The sequence below is a fragment of the Triturus cristatus genome, chromosome 7 (assembly GCF_964204655.1).
Source record: "Triturus cristatus chromosome 7, aTriCri1.1, whole genome shotgun sequence".
NCBI classification, from domain to species: Eukaryota; Metazoa; Chordata; class Amphibia; order Caudata; family Salamandridae; genus Triturus; species Triturus cristatus.
The window spans coordinates 853,348,828-853,373,028 of NC_140590.1; the positions used below are offsets into that span (position 1 = coordinate 853,348,828).

At 45.0% G+C, this 24,201-nt stretch overlaps 1 protein-coding gene across 5 annotated transcripts in view; it reads left to right on the forward strand.

Moving 5' to 3' along the window:
* The window catches only part of ARAP3 (ArfGAP with RhoGAP domain, ankyrin repeat and PH domain 3), a 530,251-nt gene that overhangs the window by 436,784 nt on the left and 69,266 nt on the right, over window positions 1–24,201 (forward strand). For all 5 annotated transcript variants that reach the window (XM_085617771.1, XM_085617775.1, XM_085617774.1 and 2 more), the window contains exon 24: window positions 850–918. In XM_085617771.1, coding sequence (XP_085473897.1) covers window positions 850–918 — 69 coding nt within the window. The remainder of the gene's footprint in view (window positions 1–849; window positions 919–24,201) is intronic.

Consider the following 24,201-nt stretch of genomic DNA (forward strand, 5'->3'; position numbering starts at 1 on the left):
ACCTGTCCGACCAGAGTCACAGTTCCACCACCATATTTAGAGATGGGAAAACCACTTGATTGTGCGCTCATGCAGTCTGTACTGGCTGTGCTGTCATACATTAGGGGTTGCCACCTGGTACAGGGCTGACGCCCTTACTCTGCTTTAAGGCTGTCCTCCGGATGCAGATTTTCCCTTCCTGTGTAGACATGTTTTGCATGTGAGGCATAGCGGATCCAGAAGGGAGAATAAACAATGACTCCAATGTGCACTGTCATAACTTTCTGTGCTCTAGGCCACATTTATTTCCTTTTCAGACATAATCATACACATTGGGGGTTTGTTTCTGATGGAGAAAAGAGCTGAGCAGGCATAAAGGGCAGCTTGCCCAGCATCGATGTCTAACGGAAGTGCTCCCACCATATTACAAATAGATGCCACAACAGTAGTTAAGGCTAAATAGGGTGGGCAGACTGCTGCCTGATAGGCAAAGTAGTGGCCTATGCTAAGATTGTGGGTTTGGTGTATGCCCAGATGTGCATCCTGTGTTCACTGTGCAATAGGATTCAAACTATACATCACTGAAGAAGCCTAATTAGGTCAAAGTTAACAGGGGTTGTTTCTTTTCTCATCTGAGGCAACCTGCCCTTTGCAGTTTGGGCTAGACTGTTCCTACTAGAGTTGGACCAAGGCTAAATTCCAGATGGTTGATCTGGGTAAAATGCAGCATAGTGGGCAACAAAATGATTGACTTGATTGGAGTCTAAGAAATTACAAGTGTATGAGGTTAATTCAGTTACTCTACTTATTAGCATTTTATTTTTTCATGGGTTACATGTTTTTTCATTTTTCATTCCATATTTCTTTCAGATTGAAGATGATCAGGTGACACAAATGGATTTGGAAAACAGCCTAATAACCACTTGGAAAGACGTGCAGGTGAGTTAACGTCATTGTTCCAAAAGCAATAGTACTTTAGCTGTCAAGTTGGATAAGAAAGCTACTGCATGTGAGAACTTGCCTCTTCAGAAGTAGCAAAGTGGAGGAGTTGAAGATTTACTCTAAAAGATTTTAGAAGTTAGAGTTTCAGATATAGCATGAAACGGTAACTAATGTTCAATTAAATCAGTTTTCAGCCAGTGCTGTTTCTTCAAAGTTCAAGTTATTTAAAATGTCTATTCTGTAAATCAGGGACATCAAAGGTTCAGTAGAATACTGGGGATCCAGTAATCCAGGTTTTCTTGTGAGACAATGTTCAACTTTTTAGAACACTAAATCACAGTGCATTAACAGTATACTTCTGCTCCTAAAACTCGGCTACCTCTCCAATCACTTGTTGACCATATCCTTTGGCTTTGACCTTGTAGAGTGCTGCACTGCCTTTGAGTTAGGGTCACTCTTTACAATTACCACATACATACAAACGTATATACGTCTTAGAAACCATAGTGATGCTAATGAGCAAGTGTAAAAACCTATGGCTGGAGAATACCCTCTAAGTGGTTCTGCATAGCTTACATCCCACTGACAATACCCTTGATTGTCTGTACATAATTAACAATAGACAGTGCATGAGACGTGCAGAATTTGGGGTGAACAAATTTAAATGTTACTGTCGATATACGGTGCAACATTATTTTAACAATACACAAATGTGTTGTTAAAAAACGTACAATAATTGACATTAATACCAAAAAGGTGGAGACAAATCTTGAAAATTGTTAACTGGTATCTAAAGTAATATTGAACAAGCATTGGCAAATCCAAAAGGTCTCACCTTTGAGACCTATTGACTTTGCCAAGGACTTTTGGAGATTCTGTGCAACATTCCCAAAACAACAACAAAAACGCAATGATGTTGCTGTTCAACAAAAACATTTCATTATGAAAATTATAACTAATTACGTGAGGGAGCTTGAAACCATGGTTTGTGTCTTTGATATAAGACAAAGCAACACTGTCCAACACAGCACCAACCTAAAACAACTGAACCATGCCCTGCTTGTGTGTGCACAATTATGTAGAAGACCAAATAAGCAAAAAGAATTGAATGTATTTATTTCTGTATGTATTTATTGCAGACGGTTTAAATGGGCCCTAGGGGAGCCAGAGAATTTTTTTTTTCAGGCATTATGTATGCATAGTTTTCCCACTGATACCTGTGGCATGCCCTCTGTTACCATACAGCGTTCCACTGTAGTTTGTCTCGACCTTTGTCTTGTGTGTGTAATGGTGCTTGGTAAGCCGATGTAATGCAATTCCTTAAAACTATTATGCAACTTTAGAAAAACATTTGCCAGTAAGAAAAGGCAATCAACAGCTTTATCAGAAGACTTTTGGTGCTTTTGGACAAACAAATTTATCTAAAACTGAAGTAGAAGAGGGGGTGTTCTAAAATCTTCAAACCGAAAAGTTAAAAGCAGTACATGTTTTAAACAATCTAGAAGGTGCAACAAAGGAGGAAGCATGGGCTATATATCAGACTAGAAATCTTGCTTTGCTGTTAACAAAGAATGTAGGAAGTGTGGTTTTGTAGGTCGCTTTGCCAGGATGTGTAAATATGGGCCTCAAAACAAAGTGGCTGTAAAATCGGAAGACTCATCTTCAGCCAAAGAAGGGGTGTAGGAAGCTGGCTCTGTATATACTATACCAAAACTTGGTATAGGGTGCATAGAGCCCAGTGGATCCACAAAGGTAGGCAGAGGTAAAAGTAGATAGCACCTTACCCTCTATTTGTGGTAGTGTGGTCGAGCAGTAAGGCTATATCAGAGAGTAGTGTTAAGCATTTGTTGTACACACTCAATCAGCAAATGATGGCACACACTCAAAGACTGAACTTCAAACCAATTGGTTTTGTATGCAAATATTCTTTCAGTTATTGTATTTCCTAGAACCAAACAAGCCTGGGATGTGTAAGTGGTTTATACTTTGCAGTAATATTATCCAACAAAATGCCCAAGCATATAGGGGCGCACTCACGGCAAATTGCACCAGCCGGTTCCTCCCACCACAGGTATCACCATCGGCGTTATTTATTGGACAGGACCACGCAAAACTGAACCACTGTGACCTCTGAGGAAGAAGCTAGTGCTTTGAAACGCGTCAGGTCTACAGTAAAGAAATTCTGAAAGAGCAGTTTTGCGTGGTCCTGTCCAATTAATAACGCCGATGGTGATACCTGTGGTGGGAGGAACCGGCTGGTGCAATTTGCCGTGAGTGCTCCCGTATATGCTTGGGCATTTTGTTGGATAATCTTTAAACACGGTAGTCCTGCCATGGGGGGCAGCAACATCCAGCAAGGAGGAGGCCGCTGATTGGAACTTTTCCAATCTAGTATGCGGTACGGCAAGTTGGGACGAAACAAGACTGTGGAAACTGCTCTGAGGCCCACTGAGGGTGATATAAAAAAACTGTATAAGGAACAGCTGCACAGGACCTACTAAAGGTGGATAATGCTCCGTTTTGACTACATGTCCTACAATGCAAAGCGCGCATGATGCGCGTCCTACTAAAGGCGGAGTTTGCAGGGGTTAAGTAATGTGACCTACAGAGTTCCCTGTGACTGTTTGAACCACTGTGACCTCTGAGGAAGAAGCTAGTGCTTTGAAACGCGTCAGGTCTACAGTAAAGAAATTCTGAAAGAGCAGTTTTGCGTGGTCCTGTCCAATTAACGCCAATGGTGATACCTGTGGTGGGAGGAACCGGCTGGTGCAATTTGCTGTAAGTGCACCCCTATATGCTTGGGCATTTTGTTGGATAAACTTTGCAGTAATAATACAATTTTGAATTGCAGTAGTGTATATACTTTGGTTTGGTTACAGTAGAATTACTGGTTATGCAATACTTTGAAATATTGTACATATACTTTATAATGACTTTTCAATAGCAGGTCATGTGAATTACTTTGCAGATTACTTTTCTTACACAGTGCAGTATACCTGGATACTGCACTGGGACATTTCCTGTAAACAGGTAAGTAAACGTGTTTTAGTTATTTGGATACAGTTTTAGAGATTTTCATAGATTTTCCAACTCCACACGTAGAATCTTTTTCATAGAAAACAATCAAAATTAGAGGTCCATGTTTCGCTACATTTACTTTTCCCTGTATGTTTCTTTTCTCAAATGAAATGTGAACCTCCATATAACCCAATATGTCAATAGTCTCCTGTTGATACCCTCCTGGAGATATATCCTTGGGTTTTAAATTAGTTCCCTCCCCACTCCCATTCAAACATCTCTCTAGGAATTATAGTGTATGTGGATCCAGTCTCTCTTATAAGTTGGATCTAATGTCCATTAAGTTCGAAAATAGTTATGGGCCTATTTCTCCTTTTTTTTTCGCCAATCAAATTTTTCTTCACAGCCCACACTTAAAAGTCTATCTGCCCCTTGTAGGAAGCTGGGTTTCTATTGCAGTAACTCCCCCCACTTTTGCCAGATTACTGAAGCACTTTGACTTGATGTGTCCCAGGTCCATGCCAATCAGGTTCCCAGGGCCTGTGTTCTTTCCCCAAAACTGTACCTTGTACCCCCAATTGGCACCTCCCAGGTCACTGTCAGTCCCTTGTACCAAAGGTGCTGTGGCCAGGGAAGGCCTCTAAGGGCTGCAGCACTTATTGTGCCAACCTTAGAGGCCCTGTACCTTTACACACACACACACACACACACTGCCACTGCAGGCTGAGTATTTTGGTGTAGAGCAAAGTGAAAAGTCGACATGGCACACATCCCTGTGTGCCATGCCTACAACCCACTGCATTGGCATAGGTCAGCCACTCCTCTAACTCGGTGCACTATACCAGTGGTGAGGGTACAGGTGCACGAGCCCTGTACCCCTACAGTGTCTAGACCAATTTCTAGACATTGTAAGTGCAGTAATGCCATTAAGAGAATATGGTGCTGGAAGTTTGTCATTACGAACTCCAAAGCACCATAATGGCTGTACTGAAAACTGGAAAGTTTGGCATAAAACTTCTATGCACATTTAACCCACACTGATGCCAGTGCGGGATTTAATGAAAAATGCACTCAAATGGCATCTTAGAGATGTCCCCTGAAAAACAACCAGTCTCTGGTGGGTTCTCTGACTGTCAAACACCAGCCTGCACCACAAGACTTGATGATGGACCCCTGGGGTGGGAGCGTTCGCTTCCTGAGCCCAGAAACAAAGACTTTCCTGGGCAGAGGGGTTCACACCTCCCTCCTGGTCAGGAACAGCTATTTGTGGCAGGGAAGCTTCAAAGCCTTGCTGCCTTTGTAACACAACCCCCAGCCCCTCCTGCCATCAGGAGCAGAAGCCCCCTTCCTGTCTCACCCCCTTTTTGGCGGGAAGACAGGAGGAAAAAATAAGAGCAGCCCAGAAGGTGTGCCCACGTCTGCCAACCCTACCTCTCAGGCGGGGGAAGCGAAGTGAAGCCCACTCTTCAGTGCCCACCATCTTGCAGATGGCAGGCGCTCTCTAATCAGGATTAAGGATTGTGCCCACTCCCCCACGTGGGGTGAGCACACCAAGGGTGTAGTTACCCTAAGGCTACGGACCTCAAAACCCCGAAAAACCCCCTAAATACAGAATTTCGTGGGCAGCCCTGAACCAAGAAGACAGATTCCTGCAACCTACGAAGAAGGACGAAAGAAGACGCCCAGCAGACGACACTGCAGAGAAGAACTGACTTGGCCCCAGTTGTCTGCAGCTTCCAGGGATTCTGCACTAAAAGTCGCCTTGTCCTGCAGCCAGCGACCTCCAGAACCCCTGGGGGGACTGACTGCCTTCAACCGGATCTCCTGTGAACAGCAGCTCTGTTCAAAAGAATCATCAAAGAAATACTCCGAGCCCGCTGAGGACAAGAAAACCCGATGCCTGGAACCACCACTGCACCCGATGCCTACAGCCAGAATCAAGTGGCCCACTTGTCCCAGCGAGGTCCCCTAGCACTCCAGTCCAACCGTGGTTTGACCCCTCCAGGACTTCCTGACGTTGTCTGCAGCTTCTGCACAGAGACCTCCAACTGAGAGTGACCTGGTAAGGTGAAATAAATCCGACCTCAAAAGGCACCCCTATATCCATCTGCCCTGCGCCTTGAAGAAGAGAATCTGAGGTGCACCTACGTTCCCGAGCCCTCCAACTTACCTGCCCAGCTGGTGGTTCTTCCCTGAAGACTTTCTGAACCGAGCCTGCAGCCAAAACCGGCAACTTGCAAAGAAAACAACAGGGCACCTGATGCCAAATCAGCACCCTGCACCCAGACGCTCCTGTGCTGCTGTGAGTGCACCTTGTGTTCTAAATCGGATCCCCCTTTGCCCCCAGCTAAACCCTAGATGCTTTGCTCCCACATCCAAGTGGTGTTCCCATGAGCAGCCATCAACTGAGGCCTCCTATCCCCCATTGGATAACATTGGGCCTCAGCACTGTGCACCTGGCTGCCCAAGTGCCGCTGAGGGTGCTCTTTGAGTGTATACTGGACCCTGGGGAACCCTGCTTCTAAATCTAGAAACTCAGCTCCCAAAACCAAGTACTTACCTGTAAACCAATAACTTCATGTTCGAGGCATATGAGCTGTAGATCATATGCTTTAGCATAGATCGCCATCTGGTGTTGGGTCCGGATGTTTCCACTTTTTTACTGCCATCTGGTTCGGATGTGTAATGCTACCCTCCGGTTCGGTATCGCTTTCGAACCCCTTCGACGCGTAATCCTCTACCCTCAACGGTATTGTCTATCGATCGCGATTTCCCATTCAATGTGCATCGTGTAAATTGTGAAACCTTCGATCGGGAACTTGGAGGCGGGCCGTCGGGCCTACCCGTGCTGACCAAGTCAGCAGTCGATGGAACGGACTCCATTCAAGCTATGTCCCGGGTGTCGTGCTAAATTTGCACGCACAGACTTGCATGAGGTCTGCAATCTCTGCTTATCCCCGTAGCACAACGAGAAGGACTGTGAAGTGTGTCGATCATTCCGATCGAAAAAGACCATTCGTAATCGTCGGGCTCGATGCCATAAGATGCAATGCGGCAGCGGCTCCGTACCAGACATCTTCGGCGAAGATATAGAAATCCACCGTCCAGCTGCAGAAGCTGAGGAAGAAGACCTAGTCTTCGTTTCAGAAGCCGCGTCCAACATGGAGAAATACCTGGACGTCACTCCGGGTCAACGTACTGTGAGTACAACTCCTAATGTACCCACAAAATCAAAATCTAAGGCTCCGGTATCACCCTCACCCTTGGGTTGACACTGAGAAAACGTTTCAGATGCCCCGCCCTCCAGCCCGGCTATGAAACATAAGAAGAAGCCTTCGGGCTCGGTGCCGAACCAACACCTTCGGTACCGAAGCATAAGACAAAACATGTGCCACTCCTTACAACATCGGCACAGAAAACACCTTCCACACCGAAGGCCTCGGATCCAAAATCTTCCAAAGCAAAAGTTCCAGAACCAAAATAATTTAATCGCCCACAACCTAACTGTCAAGAATTCTCCACCTTCTTCAATCTGAAGACCGACAACCTCATAAAGGACCTCCTTAATGACAGCCCACCACACACTGCTCCCCATACGGTTATCACCCCGTTATTTACACCCATCCCATGCCTTTCCCCCCCTAAGGCCTGCCCCAAAAACAAGGCAGCATGGTCTTCCTTTGAGACGTACACTGAAGACGACCTAGGCAAGATCCTCAACAACCTGAAACCGGCCAATCATTCCACTGACCCCCTCCCGGCTAATGCAGTCAAAGCCCTTTCACCGTGGCTCCTTCCACTCTGGACCAAAATCATTAACAGCTCACTCCAACAAGGCTGCATCCCGGACTCCCTCAAAGTAGGCCAAGTTTCACCTATCCTAAAGAAACTCACTGCGGACCCCTCTGACCTCAACAACTACCGTCCCATTTCCAATATCCCCACTTTGGCCAAATTGCTAGAAAAATGTGTAAACGGGCAACTGACCAATCACATGGATCACTTCAACCTACTAAATAAACACCAATCAGGCTTCAGAGCGGGTCACAGCACTGAATCGGCCATGACACACATTCTTGATGATGCGCTACAAATCCTTGACCAGAATGGTTCGTGCTTACTCATCTTACTAGACCTCTCATCAGCCTTTGATACGGTCAAACACCAGAAACTATTAGATCTCCTGGAGCATAGGATGGGTCTGTCTGGCACAGTGCTAAAATGGTTTACATCCTTCCTGAATAACCGTTCACAAAAATTCAAGGTCAACAACGCGCTCTCCAATGCCTCCCCTGTATCTCTTGGGGTGCCGCAAGGGTCCGCACTCTCACCGTCCTTATTCAACCTGTTCATGGAACCGCTCACTGAAATCCTGCAAACATCCAATGTTCAATTTCATATGTATGCAGACGACACACAACTATACCTCAAGATCAATTCCATAGAGGACATTAATTTGCTCAACTCCACACTCATGATCACCCAGTCTTGGTTATCAGAAAATCACCTCAAACTCAACGCATTAAAAACAGAATTCCTCCTCATAGCACCACCGGCCAAGATCCCTCTAATGCATGACCTGATCAAACAACTCTCCGCGTTCAACGTACAACCAACTATCGTGGATTCTGCAAAATCTTTGGGGATCACTCTCGACAACAATCTCATGATGCAAAAACACATCAGTAACGCCACAAAGAGAGCTAATTTCCAGATAAGTACCCTAAGGAAGCTGAAACCCTTCCTGCCAATCGAGGACCTCAAGTTGGCTGTACAAGCCCTAGTTCTCCCTTTTGTGGATTACGGAAGCGTCTCCCTGTGTGGGCTACCAAAAGCCGCAACAGCGCCCTTAAGAGCGTCTATCAACGCTGCGGCAAGACTCATCACTGGCTCGAAAAGAACTGCACACATTACCCCTGACTTAAAATCCTTGAATTGGCTTCCATTTGAAGCTAGAATCCACCTAAAAGTGGCGTGCATGACTCATAAAGCCTTACACCACAACTCTCCCAGCTACCTCGCGCAGAAACTGACAATCTCTGGTGGTCTACGGACTTCCAGGAGTGCCGAAAACCTTTTACTGAAACCTCAAAGGTTCAACAAAAAGAAAACATATAATCGATCCTTCTCTGGGTTGGCGCCCAAAATTTGGAACACTCTTCCCCCCGAAACCAGACGGAATGCCTCCTCCGCCGCTTTCAAAAAAGAAGTCAAAGCGCTTCTCATGGCAAAATTTACTTGAGCTCTTTCCCTTCAGAACTGAGTTCGCTAGTTCCTGTCTTATGTGACAGCACCATGTTGTAATCCCTCTATACCACTATATTTGCCCTCATCACGGTTTTTATATGTTTGTTCACTTGCTTATCTCTGTTTTTTGTTTCCTCTTATAGGCTGCTGTTATGTAAAGCGCTCTGATATCCGCAAGGATCTTGTTCGCGCTCTATAAAACTTTCTAAATAAATAAATAAATAAAATAAAACAAAATCCTCCACACCTAAAAGCTCGGATCCGATACCCTCCGCGCCGAAAAGTTCGGAGCCGAAACATGCCACTGTGAAACCTTCAGACCCTAAACAGGCTAAAACTAAACACTGATTCAAAACATTTGACGCACAAAGACTCTCAGCCCAAATCTTCCATGCCGAAATCCACTCCTAAAGAGACATATATTCCTTCAAAGGAGCTTCCATCTGAAGACACAGTTTTGGATCCAAAACAAAAGAGACTTACTATTGACCCTGAAACTGGACGCCTTCGGGCCACTCTTCCTAAAAAACGGAAGCTAGATCTCTCAGAGGATTCTGCTATACCTCTGAAAAAGAAGGACATGGGTACTAACCCTTCTCCCCCTTACATACACCCCTCCCCTCCTGTTAATCCCAATCTACTGATTACACCATCAAATTCACCACCACCTCCACTTTCACCTGACACACAGATTATGGGAATGGGGATGGGGATGGGGATGAAGATCAAAATGTTCGAGGTATGTGGGCTGCTGAATTCATATCTGTGCATAGATCGCCGCCTAGTGTTGGGTCCGGATGATTGCATATTGTTGTCCTGGAAGAGTCTTCGAAGTATCACGAGATAGGTGGCTCCTCTCCTGGACTACAGTGCGCATGGGCATCCTCTCCATCCTCAGATTGTTTTTTTCCGCCATTGGGTTCGGATGTGCTTATCTTAGCTCAAGTTAGGAAAACTTTATTTAAGGCCAAAAGCCTTTAGATATCGTCGGTATCGTTTGCGTTCGGTATAGATAAATTATTATACTTGTTTTCGAACTTATTCACCCTTATCGGACCGAGTTTCGGTCCGAACATCGATCGACTTTCGAAGATGGAATCGAGGACTCCCTTCAAGAGATGTCCTCTATGTCACGCAAAATATCCACACGTCGATGTCCATCTGGTGTGGAACAAATGTTTATCACCGGATCATGATGAGACCAAGTGTATGGCCTGCGCCCGGTTCCGGTCTAAAAAGACCCTTCGGAATCGACGAGCGGCTAGATTGGAGGCCAAAAAATCGGCGCCTAACCCGGTTAACATATTCAGTACCGGGGATGAAGAAGTCGAGAGCGTCGAAGAGGTGGAAAAATTCGAATACGTTGAAGAGCAGGATGTTCAAGAACAATCGGACCCGGCTTCGGAGCATGACTCCCAATATCACGACGAAGATGAGGAGATCTTCGAGGACGAAGACGTCGTCAACGAGGTAGGAGACGACGATGAGGCCCTTGGGGCCGAGGAAGATAGCTCAGGCGAGGAGCTAGGCCAATCCGTCGATGCGGAGGCCGAGGGAGATAGTCTTGATAAGGCTCAGGTCGAGGGATCGCCTGCGGGCCTTACCCAAGATCGGTCGGATCGTTCTACAGCCCCGCCTGAAGGCCCGGCTTCGAACATTTCAAAAGAGCCAGAAATATCGAAAAAGACTGGAGTCGATTCCGTGAAATCGAAACCAAAACCTGCACCGGTCAAATCGAAACCGAAAGTGCAACTGGTTCAGGTCGGATCGAAGGCATCGAAACCTTCCAATCCGTCGACACAAAAGAAGGACATCGGAGCCGAAAAACCAAAGAAGGACTTCGGTACCGAGAAACCAAAAAAGGACTTCGGCACCGAGAAACAAAAGAAGGCCCTCGGTCCCGAGCAGATGCAGAGGCCTCTAGCACCGAAGGTTGGGGCACCAACGACCAAGGTCAAGGTGGTCGATCCGACTACATCAACACCGAGGAGTGCTGAGACTGCCAAAATACCCGATCAACAAGGCGTCGATCCAAAACTTCGGATCGAAGCCCCGAAGACAGGAAAGAAACCGGAGACCGCGTCGAGGCCTGTCTCCAAAGAGCCTGTCGGATCAAAAGCACCGTCGGCATTCACGTTGAAACAGGTATCGGAGTCCCTAAAGCGCATGAGGGAACGGGACACTCTCGAACCGAAAACGGGTCCCGAACCGAACAAGGTCGCCAAGGCTCACTCGGCGCCGGCACCGATTAAGTTTGGATTGCCACCACCGGGGACACCTAAGATGTTCGAACTTAGGAGGAGTATCGAACAACCAAGAACAGTGTCCACAGAAAGAACAGATGTCGAAGACTCATAGGACCAGTTTTCGACGTAGACACTGGTAGACTGTCGTTCCGCAAGCGGAAAATTGTTCCAGAAAAGACTTTGGAATCATACAAAATTCCACTGAAAAGGACAATGGCGTCAGGTTCGACACCAGTGCTTGTGGAACCTTACCAAACATATGATCAGGAACCACAATCCTTTTCTCCCGCACACTCGGAGGCGGATGCAGGAGAGGGCTATAATGAGGATACCACTTATCCTGTGGATAATGACCCTGATGAACAACAGCAAGACCAGGATCAAGCATGGGGAGACCCTAATGACCCAGGAGACCCACAAAATGCTCCTGACACTCATATTTATAATATAAAACCATCTCCCACTGAAGAGACTGCTGCTTTTAACGCCCTCATTGAAAGAGCGGCTGCCAATCACGGAGTGGAACTTCATTCTGACTCTGTGGAAGAGGATTTCTTGGTGTACACATTCTCAAAATCAGAAAGAACGGTCAAGACTCTACCAATGTTAAAAGGGGTTATTAAACATGCTAAGGACATCTTTAAGGAGACAACCAGAGCACGGGTATTGAACCCGAGAATAGAAAAAACATACAAACCAGCCCCAGGAGACCCAATGTACATTAAGGGTCAATTGCCGTTGGACTCAATAGTAGTTTCTAATGCTCGCAAGAGAGCTAACTCGCAAACTACCGGTGATGCTCCTCCTCCGGACAAGGAGTCCAAAGTGCTAGAAACATCGGGAAAAAGGATAGCAGCACAAGTGGCAAACATCTGGCGCATTGCCAACACTCAGGCACTCCTGGCCAGATACGACAGGTCACACTACGATACCCTAGAAACACTGATAGAGCACCTACCAGATGACTACAAAGATGGAGCGGAGCTCCTCATCAGAGAGGGAAAACTCATTACAAATACGTCCATCAAATGCGCACTAGATGCAGCTGACACTGCAGCAAGGGCAATCAACACTAGTGTGATGTTGAGGAGGCACGCATGGTTGAGAATATCAGGTTTCAAACCTGAAATTCAAACTAATATCTTGAATCAACCAGTCAACCCAGACTTTTTATTTGGCCCGAGGTTGACACTACACTACACTAGAAAAGATTAAAAAGGACACTGAAACTGCGAAATCTATGGGGGCTCTACAGTCGCAGCAGTTTCGGAGTGGCTCCTTTCGTCGCCCCGGGAATAGAGGAGCAGCTAGAGGTCAGGGGTCCCAGCAGCAGTACAATAAAGGAGGTACCCAGAGTACCTATAATAAGAACAATAGGGGTGGATATCGTGGATCCAGCACCAAAGGCAGAGGACGAGGACACAACAACACCAGGTCCTCCGCCAATAACAAACAGTGACGTCTTGTCACTGCCCCCCGGTCGGGGGTGGACTCCAACGGTTCCTGCCAGTCTGGAGATCCATCACCACAGACAGGTGGGTCAGAGAAATTGTTCAGTACGGTTAGTCTGCAATTAACATCCAATCCACCCAACATACCACCAAGACATCGTCCTATGTCCGCAGAGCACTTGACATTATTGCAGCAGGAAGTACTAAGTATGCTGCAGAAAGGAGCCTTAGAGCTCGTGCCTGTAGAACAACGAGGGTCAGGGGTGTACTCTCTGTACTTCTTGATCCCAAAAAAGGACGGGTCTCTGAGACCTATACTGGACCTAAGACCTCTCAACCAATACATTCTGCCAGAGCATTTTCATATGCTCACCCTCCAGCAGGTTCTGCCGTTACTCAGTCAGGGAGACTTCCTAGCAACACTGGATTTGAAGGATGTGTATTTCCACATACCCATACACCCATCACACAGAAAATATCTCAGGTTCACTATTCAGGATCAGCATTATCAGTTCAAAGTCCTCCCTTTCGGAGTAACAACACAGCGCCCAGAGTCTTTACCAAGTGCCTAGCGGCAGTGGCTGCACACTTTAGGACCTGGACGACTGGCTTGTTCAGGCAAAGTCAGCCCAGCAGTGTGCCAGCCACATATCCCACACCATTCACCTTCTTCACAGTCTGGGATTCTCACTGAATTATCCAAAGTCACATCTTCAATCCGCCCACGTACGGCAGTACCTGGGCGCGACCATAGACACTCTGGCAGCCAAAGCTCAGCCAAATTTAGTGAGGATCAACAGCATGCAACTGCTGATAAAGAAGTTCAGACCTCAACACTCCTTTCCAGCGCGAGTGTTCATGCAGTTGATAGGCATGATGGCCTCCTGCATCTTCATAGTCCCGCACGCGAGACTACATATGCGCCCGCTTCAGGGGTGCTTGGCACGTCAATGGAATCAGACTCAAGGACAGTTGAAAGACCTAGTGTTGGTGAGCGGTCGGGCATACAACTCTCTGCATTGGTGGAATCCACAAAACCTTTGCAAGGGCCGACCGTTCCAAGAGCCTGTTCCACAAATAATACTGACGGCGGACGCATCTCTCCAGGGATGGGGAGCTCATGTACTCAATTACACAGTGCAGGGACTATGGACGACACAGCAAAAGAAGATGCACATCAACCTTCTGGAACTGATGGCAATCTTCCTGGCAACGAAGACATTCAAAGTACACTTGTGCAACAAAGTCGTGTTGATCCGGACGGACAACATGACTGCCATGTACTACATCCAGAAGCAGGGAGGAACACACTCTCCACAGTTGTCTCATCTGGCTCAGAGCATGTGGAGGTGGGCCATTCAGAGGAACATGTTCCTCATGGCAGAACACCTCCCGGGCAAGGACAACCAAATGGCAGATCTGCTCAGCAGACACAGCCACCAAATGCACGAGTGGGAGCTACATCCATCAGTACTCCAACCGTACTTCCAGCAGTGGGGTCATCCAGAGATAGACCTATTTGCCACAAGGGAAAACGCAAAATGCCAAAGCTTTGCCGCCAGGTTCCCGCATCCACAGTCGCAGGGCAATGCGATATGGATGAACTGGTCAGGCAGATTTGCGTACGCTTTTCCCCCAGCGCCATTAATACCGCTAGTGGCACGCAAACTAAGGCAACACTCAATGACACTCATCCTGGTTGCTCCAATGTGGGCACGCCAGCCATGGTACACCACGTTGCAAGAACTTTCCGTGGTGCCGCATCAAAGGCTGCGGCTAACACCTAGACTTTTAACACAGAACCATGGCGAAATTCAGCACCCAACTCCGCAACAGCTGAACCTGGCGATCTGGCTCCTGAAGTCTTAGAGTTTGGCTACCTGAACCTGCCTCCAGAATGTATGAATATCATCAAGGAGGCCAGGAGACCCACGACCAGAGCTTGCTATGCGGCTAAATGGAAAAGGTTTGTCATTTACTGTAAAAACAATGACATTAATCCGCTGGATGCATCCATTCAGAACATCATCTGTTACCTGTTACACTTATACCGATGCAATCTGGCATACAGCTCCATCCGTATACATCTAACCGCAATAGCAGCCTATCTTCAGAACAGGCAGCACCACTGTTTATTCAGAGTGCCTGCCATCAAAGCCTTCTTAGAGGGACTCAAAAGAGTGATTCCTCCAACACACCCACCGGCACCGGTGTGGAACCTGAATGTGGTCCTCACCAGATTGATGGGTCCACCTTTTGAACCTCTACATTCATGTGAGATTCAATTCCTCACCTGGAAAGTAGCTTTCTTAGTGGCAATCACTTCGTTGAGAAGAGTTAGTGAACTCCAGGCACTAACCATTCAAAAGCCATTCATACAGGTTCACGCAAACAGAGTTGTACTACGTACCAACCCCACATTCATGCCTAAAGTGATATCGCAGTTGCACATGAATCAGACTATTGAACTGCCTGTTTTCTTTCCAAATCCAGAAAATGTCGCAGAGAGAATGCTCCATACACTAGATGTAAAGAGGGCCCTCATGTACTATATAGACAGAACAAAGGATTTTAGGAAAACAAAACAACTGTTCGTTGCCTTTTCTCCACAACACAAGGGCAACGCCATTTCCAAAGCAGGGATAGCCAGATGGATCGTTAAATGTATTCAAATTTGCTATGAAAAAGCTAAACGCACATTAACGATTCCTCCAAGAGCCCACTCAACACGAAAGTTAGGGGCGTCCATGGCTTTCCTAGGGAACATTCCTTTAGAGGAAATATGTAGAGCAGCCACATGGTCCACTATACATACATTTACTAAACACTACTGTGTAGATGTACATTCAAAACAGCAGGCAACTGTAGGACAGGCTGTTCTCAAGACCCTTTTTCAGACTGCTGCAGCTGGCACAGGCAGCCGCCGCTAATGGAGGGACTGCTATGTAATCTATGCACAGATATGAATTCAGCAGCCCACATGCCTCGAACCGAATATGCTACTTACCAGTATGCATCTGTTCTTGGCATGTAGGGCTGCTGACATTCATATCGCCCACCCTCCTCCCCAGCGCCTGTAGCGGCTGCAGCACTCAGAATTACTGTATAGCATGGTCATCACTTACTGTATCTACTCCATCACTGCCACAATGGCGAAAAACAATCTGAGGATGGAGAGGATGCCCATGCGCACTGTAGTCCAGGGGAGGAGCCACCTATCTCGTGATACTTCGAAGACTCTTCCAGGACAACAATATGCAATCATCCGGACCCAACACTAGGTGGCGATCTATGCACAGATATGAATGTCAGCAGCCCTACATGCCAAGAATAGATGCATACTGGTAAGTTGCATATTTGATACCGACCAGGACATACCACAAGACACTGATCCCTGGGAAGATTATAATAAGGATCCAGATCAAAATAATGACCCTGACCTGTATCCCTCCAGACCCTCCCCACCTGATGACAACATTGGCTTTGCGCAGCTTATCAACAGAGCTGCTCAGTACCACGGGGTGGAGCTCCATACAGACCCTCTAGGAGAAGATTTCCTTGTGGAAACATTTACGCACTTGCAAAGATCTATTAATACTTTGCCAATGCTCAAGGGCCTGTTAAAACACACAGACGAGGTATTCAAAGACCCGGTTAGAGCCAGAATTCTCAAACCTTGAGTGGATAAAAAATACAAACCCGCTCCTACAGACCCTGTATATATAAAAGGTCAATTGCCCTTAGACTCTCTTGTTGTATCTAACGCCTGCAAGAGAGTTAACTCTCACACCACAGGTGACTCCCCTCCTCCTGACAAGGAGTCTAAACTCATTGATGCCTCAGGCAAACAAGTTGCTTCACAGGCTGCTAACCACTGGCGTATTGCGAGCGTTCAGGCCATGTTAGCACGCTACGATAGGGCTCACTATGATGAGTTGGAAAAACTCATGCAACACTTGCCTGAGGAGTATAAAACAAAGGCTAACAACCTCATTCAGGAAGGTAAGCTGATCACCAACACTTCCATAAAATGTGCACTAGATGCAGCGGACACAGCCTCTCATGCCATCAACACAAGTATACTGCTGCGCAGGCACGCTTGGCTTTGAATCTATGGATTCAAGCAGGAGGTCCAATCCTCCATACTTAATCAGCCCTATGATAAGGAGCATCTTTTCAGACCAACAGTCGATAATTCAGTAGAAAAAATGAAGAAAGACACCAAAACTGCTAAGTCCATGGGGGGCCCTACAATTGCCTTCTAACAGAGGTTCCTTTCGCCCCTCCTTTTACAGGGGTGGCTCAAACAGTATCAGAGAAGCCCTCCTCCTCCTTATAAAAATAACAACCAAGCTACCTCCTCCTGAGGATATTTTCGAGGAAACTACAGAGGGAATAATAATAAAGAAAGAGGCAGAGGTAACTCCACCCGTTCGTCCCCTGCTAATAAATAGTGACTTCCCTCCACTGTCCCCCAACCATCCCACACCTGTCGGGGAACGTCTCTCACAGTTCCTACCGGTCTGGAATTCAATCACCTCAGACAAGTGGGTATTACAAATTATCCAGTATGGTTACTGACTGGAACTTACCTGCACTCCCCCAACTATCCTTCCAAGAGAACGTGCAATGTCACCAGAACATTCCACACTCTTAAAACAAGAGGTTCTATCTCTGTTACAAAAACATGCAATAGAACCAGTCCCATTACATCATTAAGGGACAGGAGTATACTCCCTCTACTTTTTGTTTCCAAAAAAGGAAGGGTCTCTCAGACCCATCCTAGATCTCAGGCAGCTAAACCTCCATATTCAATCAGACCACTTCCACATGGTCACACTACAACAGGTGCTCCCATTGCTTCAGCAAGGCGACTTTCTATCCACTCTCGATTTAAAGGACACATACTTCCATAGTCCCATTTACCCGGCTCACAAGAAATATCTCAGGTTTGTGGTGGACGGGCAACATTACCAATTCAAGGTTCTCCCGTTCGGGGTAACTACAGCACCCAGAGTCTTCACCAAGTGTCTGGAAGTAGTCGCAGCTCATTTACGAAGACAACACATTCACGTCTTCCCTTATTTGGACGACTGGCTAATAAAAGCCAAGTCACAACACAGCTGCATACACCACACTCACAAAACAGTTCAGCTGCTTCACGTCTTCGGATTCACTGTGAACCTCACCAACTCTCATCTTCAACCGTCCAACATGCAAGAGTACCTGGGAGCCACAATAGACACTTGCAAGGCTCTAGCATACCCCAATCCAATCAGGATACGCAACATGCAAACCATGATATCACAATTTCAGCCTCAACACTCATTGCCAGCCCGAGTGTTCATGCAATTGATCGGAATGATGGCTTCTTGCATTCTAATTGTTCCATATGCAAGACTACAAATGCGTCCCCTACAGGAATGCTTAGCACGTCAGTGGAACCAGGCTCAAGGTCAGCTAACCGATCTGGTGTTGGTAGATGGCTGCACACATCGCTCTCTGCGGTGGTGGAATACACAAAACCTTTGCAAGAGGTGGCCATTCATCGACCCTGTTCCACGGACAGTGCTAAAAGCAGACGGATCGCACACTGGTTGGGGGGCTCATCTTCAAAAACATACCATTCAGGGCATGTGGACCCTACAACAAAAACAGCTCCACATAAACCATTTGGAGCTTCTAGCAATTTTTCTAGCATTAAAAGCCTTTCAAAAGCATCTAGTAGGCAAAGTTGTCCTAGTTCGTACAGACAACATGACAGCAATGTACTACATACAAAAACAGGGGGGACAAACTCTACAGCTTTCACAACTAGCTCAAAGTATATGGAGATGGGCCATTCCTCAAAAGATATATCTCCTTGCAGAACACCTTCCAGGAGTAAACAACCAGATTGCAGACCTGCTCAGTCGTCAAAGACAATAGATCCACAAATGGGAACTACACCCACAAGTTCTCATCCCATTCTTCCAAATGTGGGGCTACCCAGAAATAGATATCTTCCCCACACACCTCAATGCAAAATGCCCTAACTTCGCATCCAGGTATCCTCACCCTTTGTCCAAATGCAATGCGCTATGGATGAACTGGTCAGGAAAATTAGCTTACGCTTTTCCGCCTCTCCCGCTAATTCCATTAGTGGTTCGGAAACTCAAACAACATTCCATGACAATGATCCTAATTGCTCCCACATGGGCTTGACAACCCTGGTTCACAACCCTGCTGGAACTGTCAGTAGTTCCTCACCAAAAATTACACCTCTCCCCCAAGCTTCTCACTCAGAACCATGGAGAGATAAGACATCCAGATCCCAGTCATCTCAGCCTTGCAATCTGGCACCTGAAATCCTAGAGTCTGGTTACTTCAATCTTCCAACTGGATTTATGAACATCATTAAAGAGGCTAGACGTCCTACCACAAGAGCATGCTATGCAGCTAAGTGGAAACAGTTTGTAATTTACTGTACAAACAACCAAATCAATCCACTAGATGCTTCAATCCAAAACATAATTTGCCACCTATTACACCTACAGCATTCTAATCTAGCGTATACATCCATACGCTTACATCTGGCTGCAATAGCTGCTTACCTACAAAACAGACAGCACTTGTCTTTGTTTTGAGTACCTGCTATTAAAGTTTTTATGGAAGGACTCAAAAGAATCATTCCCCCTAGACTTCCACCTTCCCCAGTGTGTAATCTTAATATAGTTCTTACAAGACTAATGGGTCTGCCATTTGAACCTTTACACAAATGTGACCTGCAATTTCTCACCTGGAAGGTAGCCTTCCTTATAGCCATAAAGGCAATCCCATATCAAAGGCAGGTATTGCACGGTGGATAGGTAAGTGCATTAAAACATGCTACATTAAAGCTAAACGCACATTAACAATTCCCCCTAGAGCGCATTCTACACGCAAGCTGGGGACTTCTGTGGCATTCTTAGGGAATATACCATTAGATGACATCTGCACGGATGCAACATGGTCTACACCACACACATTCACAAAGCACCATTGTGTTAGCAAGACAACAAGCTAGTGTGGGCCAGGCAATTTTACGAACACTATTCCAAACCACTGCAAGAGCTACAGGTTAGCCACTGCATTAGAGAGATAACTGCTGTATAGTCTATGCTAAATCATATGATCTACAGCTCATATGCCTCAAACTGAAAATGCTACTTACCACAGTATGCATCTGTTCTTGGCATATAGAGCTGTAGATTCATATGCGCCCACCCGCCTCACTGGGAACCTTTATCTGTTGCAGTATGATCTTACTTAGATACGTTATACATGGACATCTTTTTACTACTTTTACTAACTCCATCATCACCCTCATGGCAAAACAATCTGGGGATGGAGTTGATGCCCACGTGCAGAATCACCGAAAGGAGGAGTCACCTGCCTTGTGATTGGAAAGACTTCTTCGAACAAAAATAAAGTGCAAACATCCGGACCAAACACCAGATGGTGATCTATGCTAAAGCATATGAATCTACAGCTCTATATGTCAACAGATGCATACTGTGGTAAGTAGCATTTTCCTTCCTCCCATAGGATTGCATTGACTGCTTTCTGTGAAAAGTGTGTAGTTGGAAACTTGTATGAAAACGTAAGAAACTGTATGCTCACAAAAGCATATTTACTTACCTTTTATTCAGGAAATGTCCTAGCGTGGTATCTAGGTATACCACACTGAGTAAGAAAAGTAATCTGAAAAGTAACTTAAAAAATAATTTCAAAAGTAACTGAAAAGTCATTTCTACTGTTTATGAACAAGTGACTTACCTGTAACCAATCCAATTGCCTTCAACTGCATTCAACTGTATTCAACTGCATTATTCTTGCAAAGTACTATTATACTTACCTGTACCAGGCCTGGCTTGGTTCTAGAAATAAAATACAACTAAATAATATTTTTATACAAAACAAGTTGGTCAGAGTTTATTCCTTGAGTGTGTGAAATCATTTCTTGCCTGAGTGTGTACAATAAATGCTTAACACTATCCTCTGATAAAGCCTTACTGGTCGCCCACACTACCACAAATAGAGAGTAAGGTATTATCTACTTTTACCTTGCAAGCCTTTGGGGATCCACTTGACTCTGGTCACACTATACCTTACTTTGGTACAGTATATACCGAGTCAGCTTCCTACACGAGCCCTTTCACAAAGCTGACTTGTTGTTCATAGCCTTTGCTAAACCCCACCTTTTCTAAACCCCACAATCGTCAACCCATCTCCAAAGCAGGCATCACCAGACTGCTAGTCGAGTGCATCCAAATTTTCTATCATAAAGCTAATAGAGCCCCCCCTGTTACCCACACGGTGCCCTCTACATGCAAATAGCTAGCAACCATGGGTTTTCCGGGAAATATTCCATTAGCTGACATATGCAAGACAGCTTCCTTGCCAACTCCACACACCTTTACTAAACATTATTGTGTGGATATCTTAGTCGGACAACAATCAATGGTTAGACAAACGGTCTTCAGGACTCTATTTCAGACATCTTCATCTCCCACACACTAGCCACAGCTTATAGAGGGGTACTGCTTTACAATCTATGCAGAGCATTTGTATCCACAGCAATAAATGTCATAAAAGGAAAATGTTACTTACACTGTAAGCATCGGTTCTAAGCTTGTAGTGCTGTAGATTCAAATGCACATACCCTTCTCCCCGGAAACCTGTAGCTCTGAACAGATCTCGTCCTTCAGTGACTAACTTCCTTTTCCAACACACATGTACAGCACACTACTCACCATGCCACACTGCACTGACCCGGTTTTTCGAAAAACAATCTAACCTGGTGTCCATGCCCGTTGCCAACTAAGGGAGGAGTCACAGTTTATCCTGGGACTCTAAAGACATTTTTCGAGGAAAAACAACTTACAGACATTCGAGCCCAACACTAGTTAGCATGAATTTGCAGAGCATGTGAATCTACACCACTACACAATACGAACAGATGCTTACAGGGTAAGTAATGTTTTCTTTCTCACAATCCTCCCTGTACACCTCCCTCCCAACACTAAACTATTACATCTCAGTCATCATTCTTGATCCTGAAGGATTTTCCTTCTGGAATACTCTCAAATTTTTGTAAATCTTTCTCTTTCTCTCATCAAGAGCAACATCTTCCTTCATCAATTATCTCATAGTCCTGTTCTCCTTGTTCCTGCAATTATATTTAAAATCCTTCACACAAATTGATCCTCAAAACTAAATAATTTAAGAAGCTCTCATTATTCTTCAACATATCTATCTAAGAATTTTCACAGAAAAAAATATTTGTATGTTTTAAATGATGATGCTTAGTATTCTTCAAAAATACTGACTGAATAGTAGTGTTTAGGAAATATCCACCGGGAGGGTTTATATACAGTAACACACTAGTAAGTGCAGCCAAAGTAAGAATTATTAAAACTATTTGAAAAACCATGCAGATCCTCTTTTTTTCTGGAGGCATTTTCTCTATTCTTATAAATAGTCCTTTCAAAATCCAATCTTCAAAAGCAAAGTAAAAAAAGTCATTATTAATCCAAGTAATTAGTAGTCAGTTTTCAAATACCAAGCCTATTAAAAAAACTATTCTAAAAAGAAAACCGTCTTTCAAAATTTCAGAACAACAGGTCACTTGTTCATCAGGGAAATTACTCAGTTTTGATCTTTTTCAGTCCATTTACTTTTTTCACAGTGGTTCTTTGGAATCTCCAAATCAAGTCAATGTCTCTTTCATTCAGTTGAGTCTTTGTCAGATGCACCCATTCAGGACCTGTGTACTTCCTGTACAGAATGCTCTTTTATGTTGATTTTCTTGTTGCATCACTTGTTGTACCTCCCACTGATGATTCTCTAGCATCCACATCAATCTCTTTGTCAACACCTCGTTTGACTGCTTCTGCTGATTTTGCACCACTTTGTTCAAGATCTTCTTGTACTGCTCTATTTTTCTGTCTCTCTCTTTCAGAAAGATAAGCTACAAGCAGCTGAACCTTAGGCAAATGAACTTCATTCAAGCTTCCATTTCCTATATTTTCTTCTTGGTTTGCTCAGGGTTGTTTTTCTTCACCCCTCTCCCTCTTTATGGATCCACATATAGAACTTGATTTTTCTTTTGTGATGCAATGGCTTGTTTAACCACCTCTTTATCAGAAGCATGCACTCCAATCACCTGGTTGCAGATCATGACATAAATTTGCAAGCTCAGAATGTGTAGAAAGTTGCATGTGGTAAAAGATTGAGCATACTGTATCAGCTACTCATTTGCAGTAATCCAATATCAAATCATCAGTGTTAGTAACCAAAGCTTCTTATAGAATAGCTGTAAGTATCTTTGGCCTTCCCATATGCACTTCATGGACACTCGTAAACCAGAATTTCACATAGTTTCTTTGTTTGCTATCCATCATACTCAACTCTGGTTGCACACCCAACACAGCATCTAATGCTCCCCTTTTAGCTGGGTCTTCCATTTCACTGTATTGTGTGTAAATCTACATCAATCTCTCATAGTATACTTGAGCTGACTTCTCTGCATTTTGCGCCAAATTCATAATTTGTGACCAATTAACTGGTTTAGCTACAACTTTTCACTTCAAATGTTCAATAACCTCAGCATATTTATCCATAACCATCGACGAAGGCTAATAATTCGGCAAACTCCTAAACTGTTATTCATCTGTCCACTTTACCATCGTGTTACAGTCAGTTCAAATCATCCCGTAATACCTTTGACACATTCACAATCCTGTTCATCTCTGCATACCATTTCTCAGGCTGCTCTCTAAGCTGTGGAAAATCTTTTGTAAGTCCATAAATCATGTCTGCTCTACGGTATGTGAACATAAGTCGTACCACTAGTTCCTGGCACTTCGCTCAATGGGAATTCTCCTTCAACAACATCAAACTCAGAATCAAAACTCTCTTCACTTCATTCTTCAGTGGCTTAGAAGTCCATACTCTCTTGCGTCTTGCAAATTCTGCCAGTCTTTGATTAACTCAACAATCTTTCAATTGTGTAATTGTCTTGTTTCTCATGTCAGCTTCTGTCATCACCAATATATAAGACTTACAAATCCTCCTTTGTCAAATCACACCCAATTCACTAACCACAATCTTCAACTTCTCATATCATGCTTCCTGCTTCCACTTTCAAAAACTTCATCTCATCAAACGTCAAATTTAAAGTCATATTACAGTTAGTTCTAAAATCAGTAAGTCATAAATTGGCTCTACTCATTTAAACACCATCCAACGAATCTTTTGTTATGCTCTCTGATAACACTCCATATTCTGAGTCATCA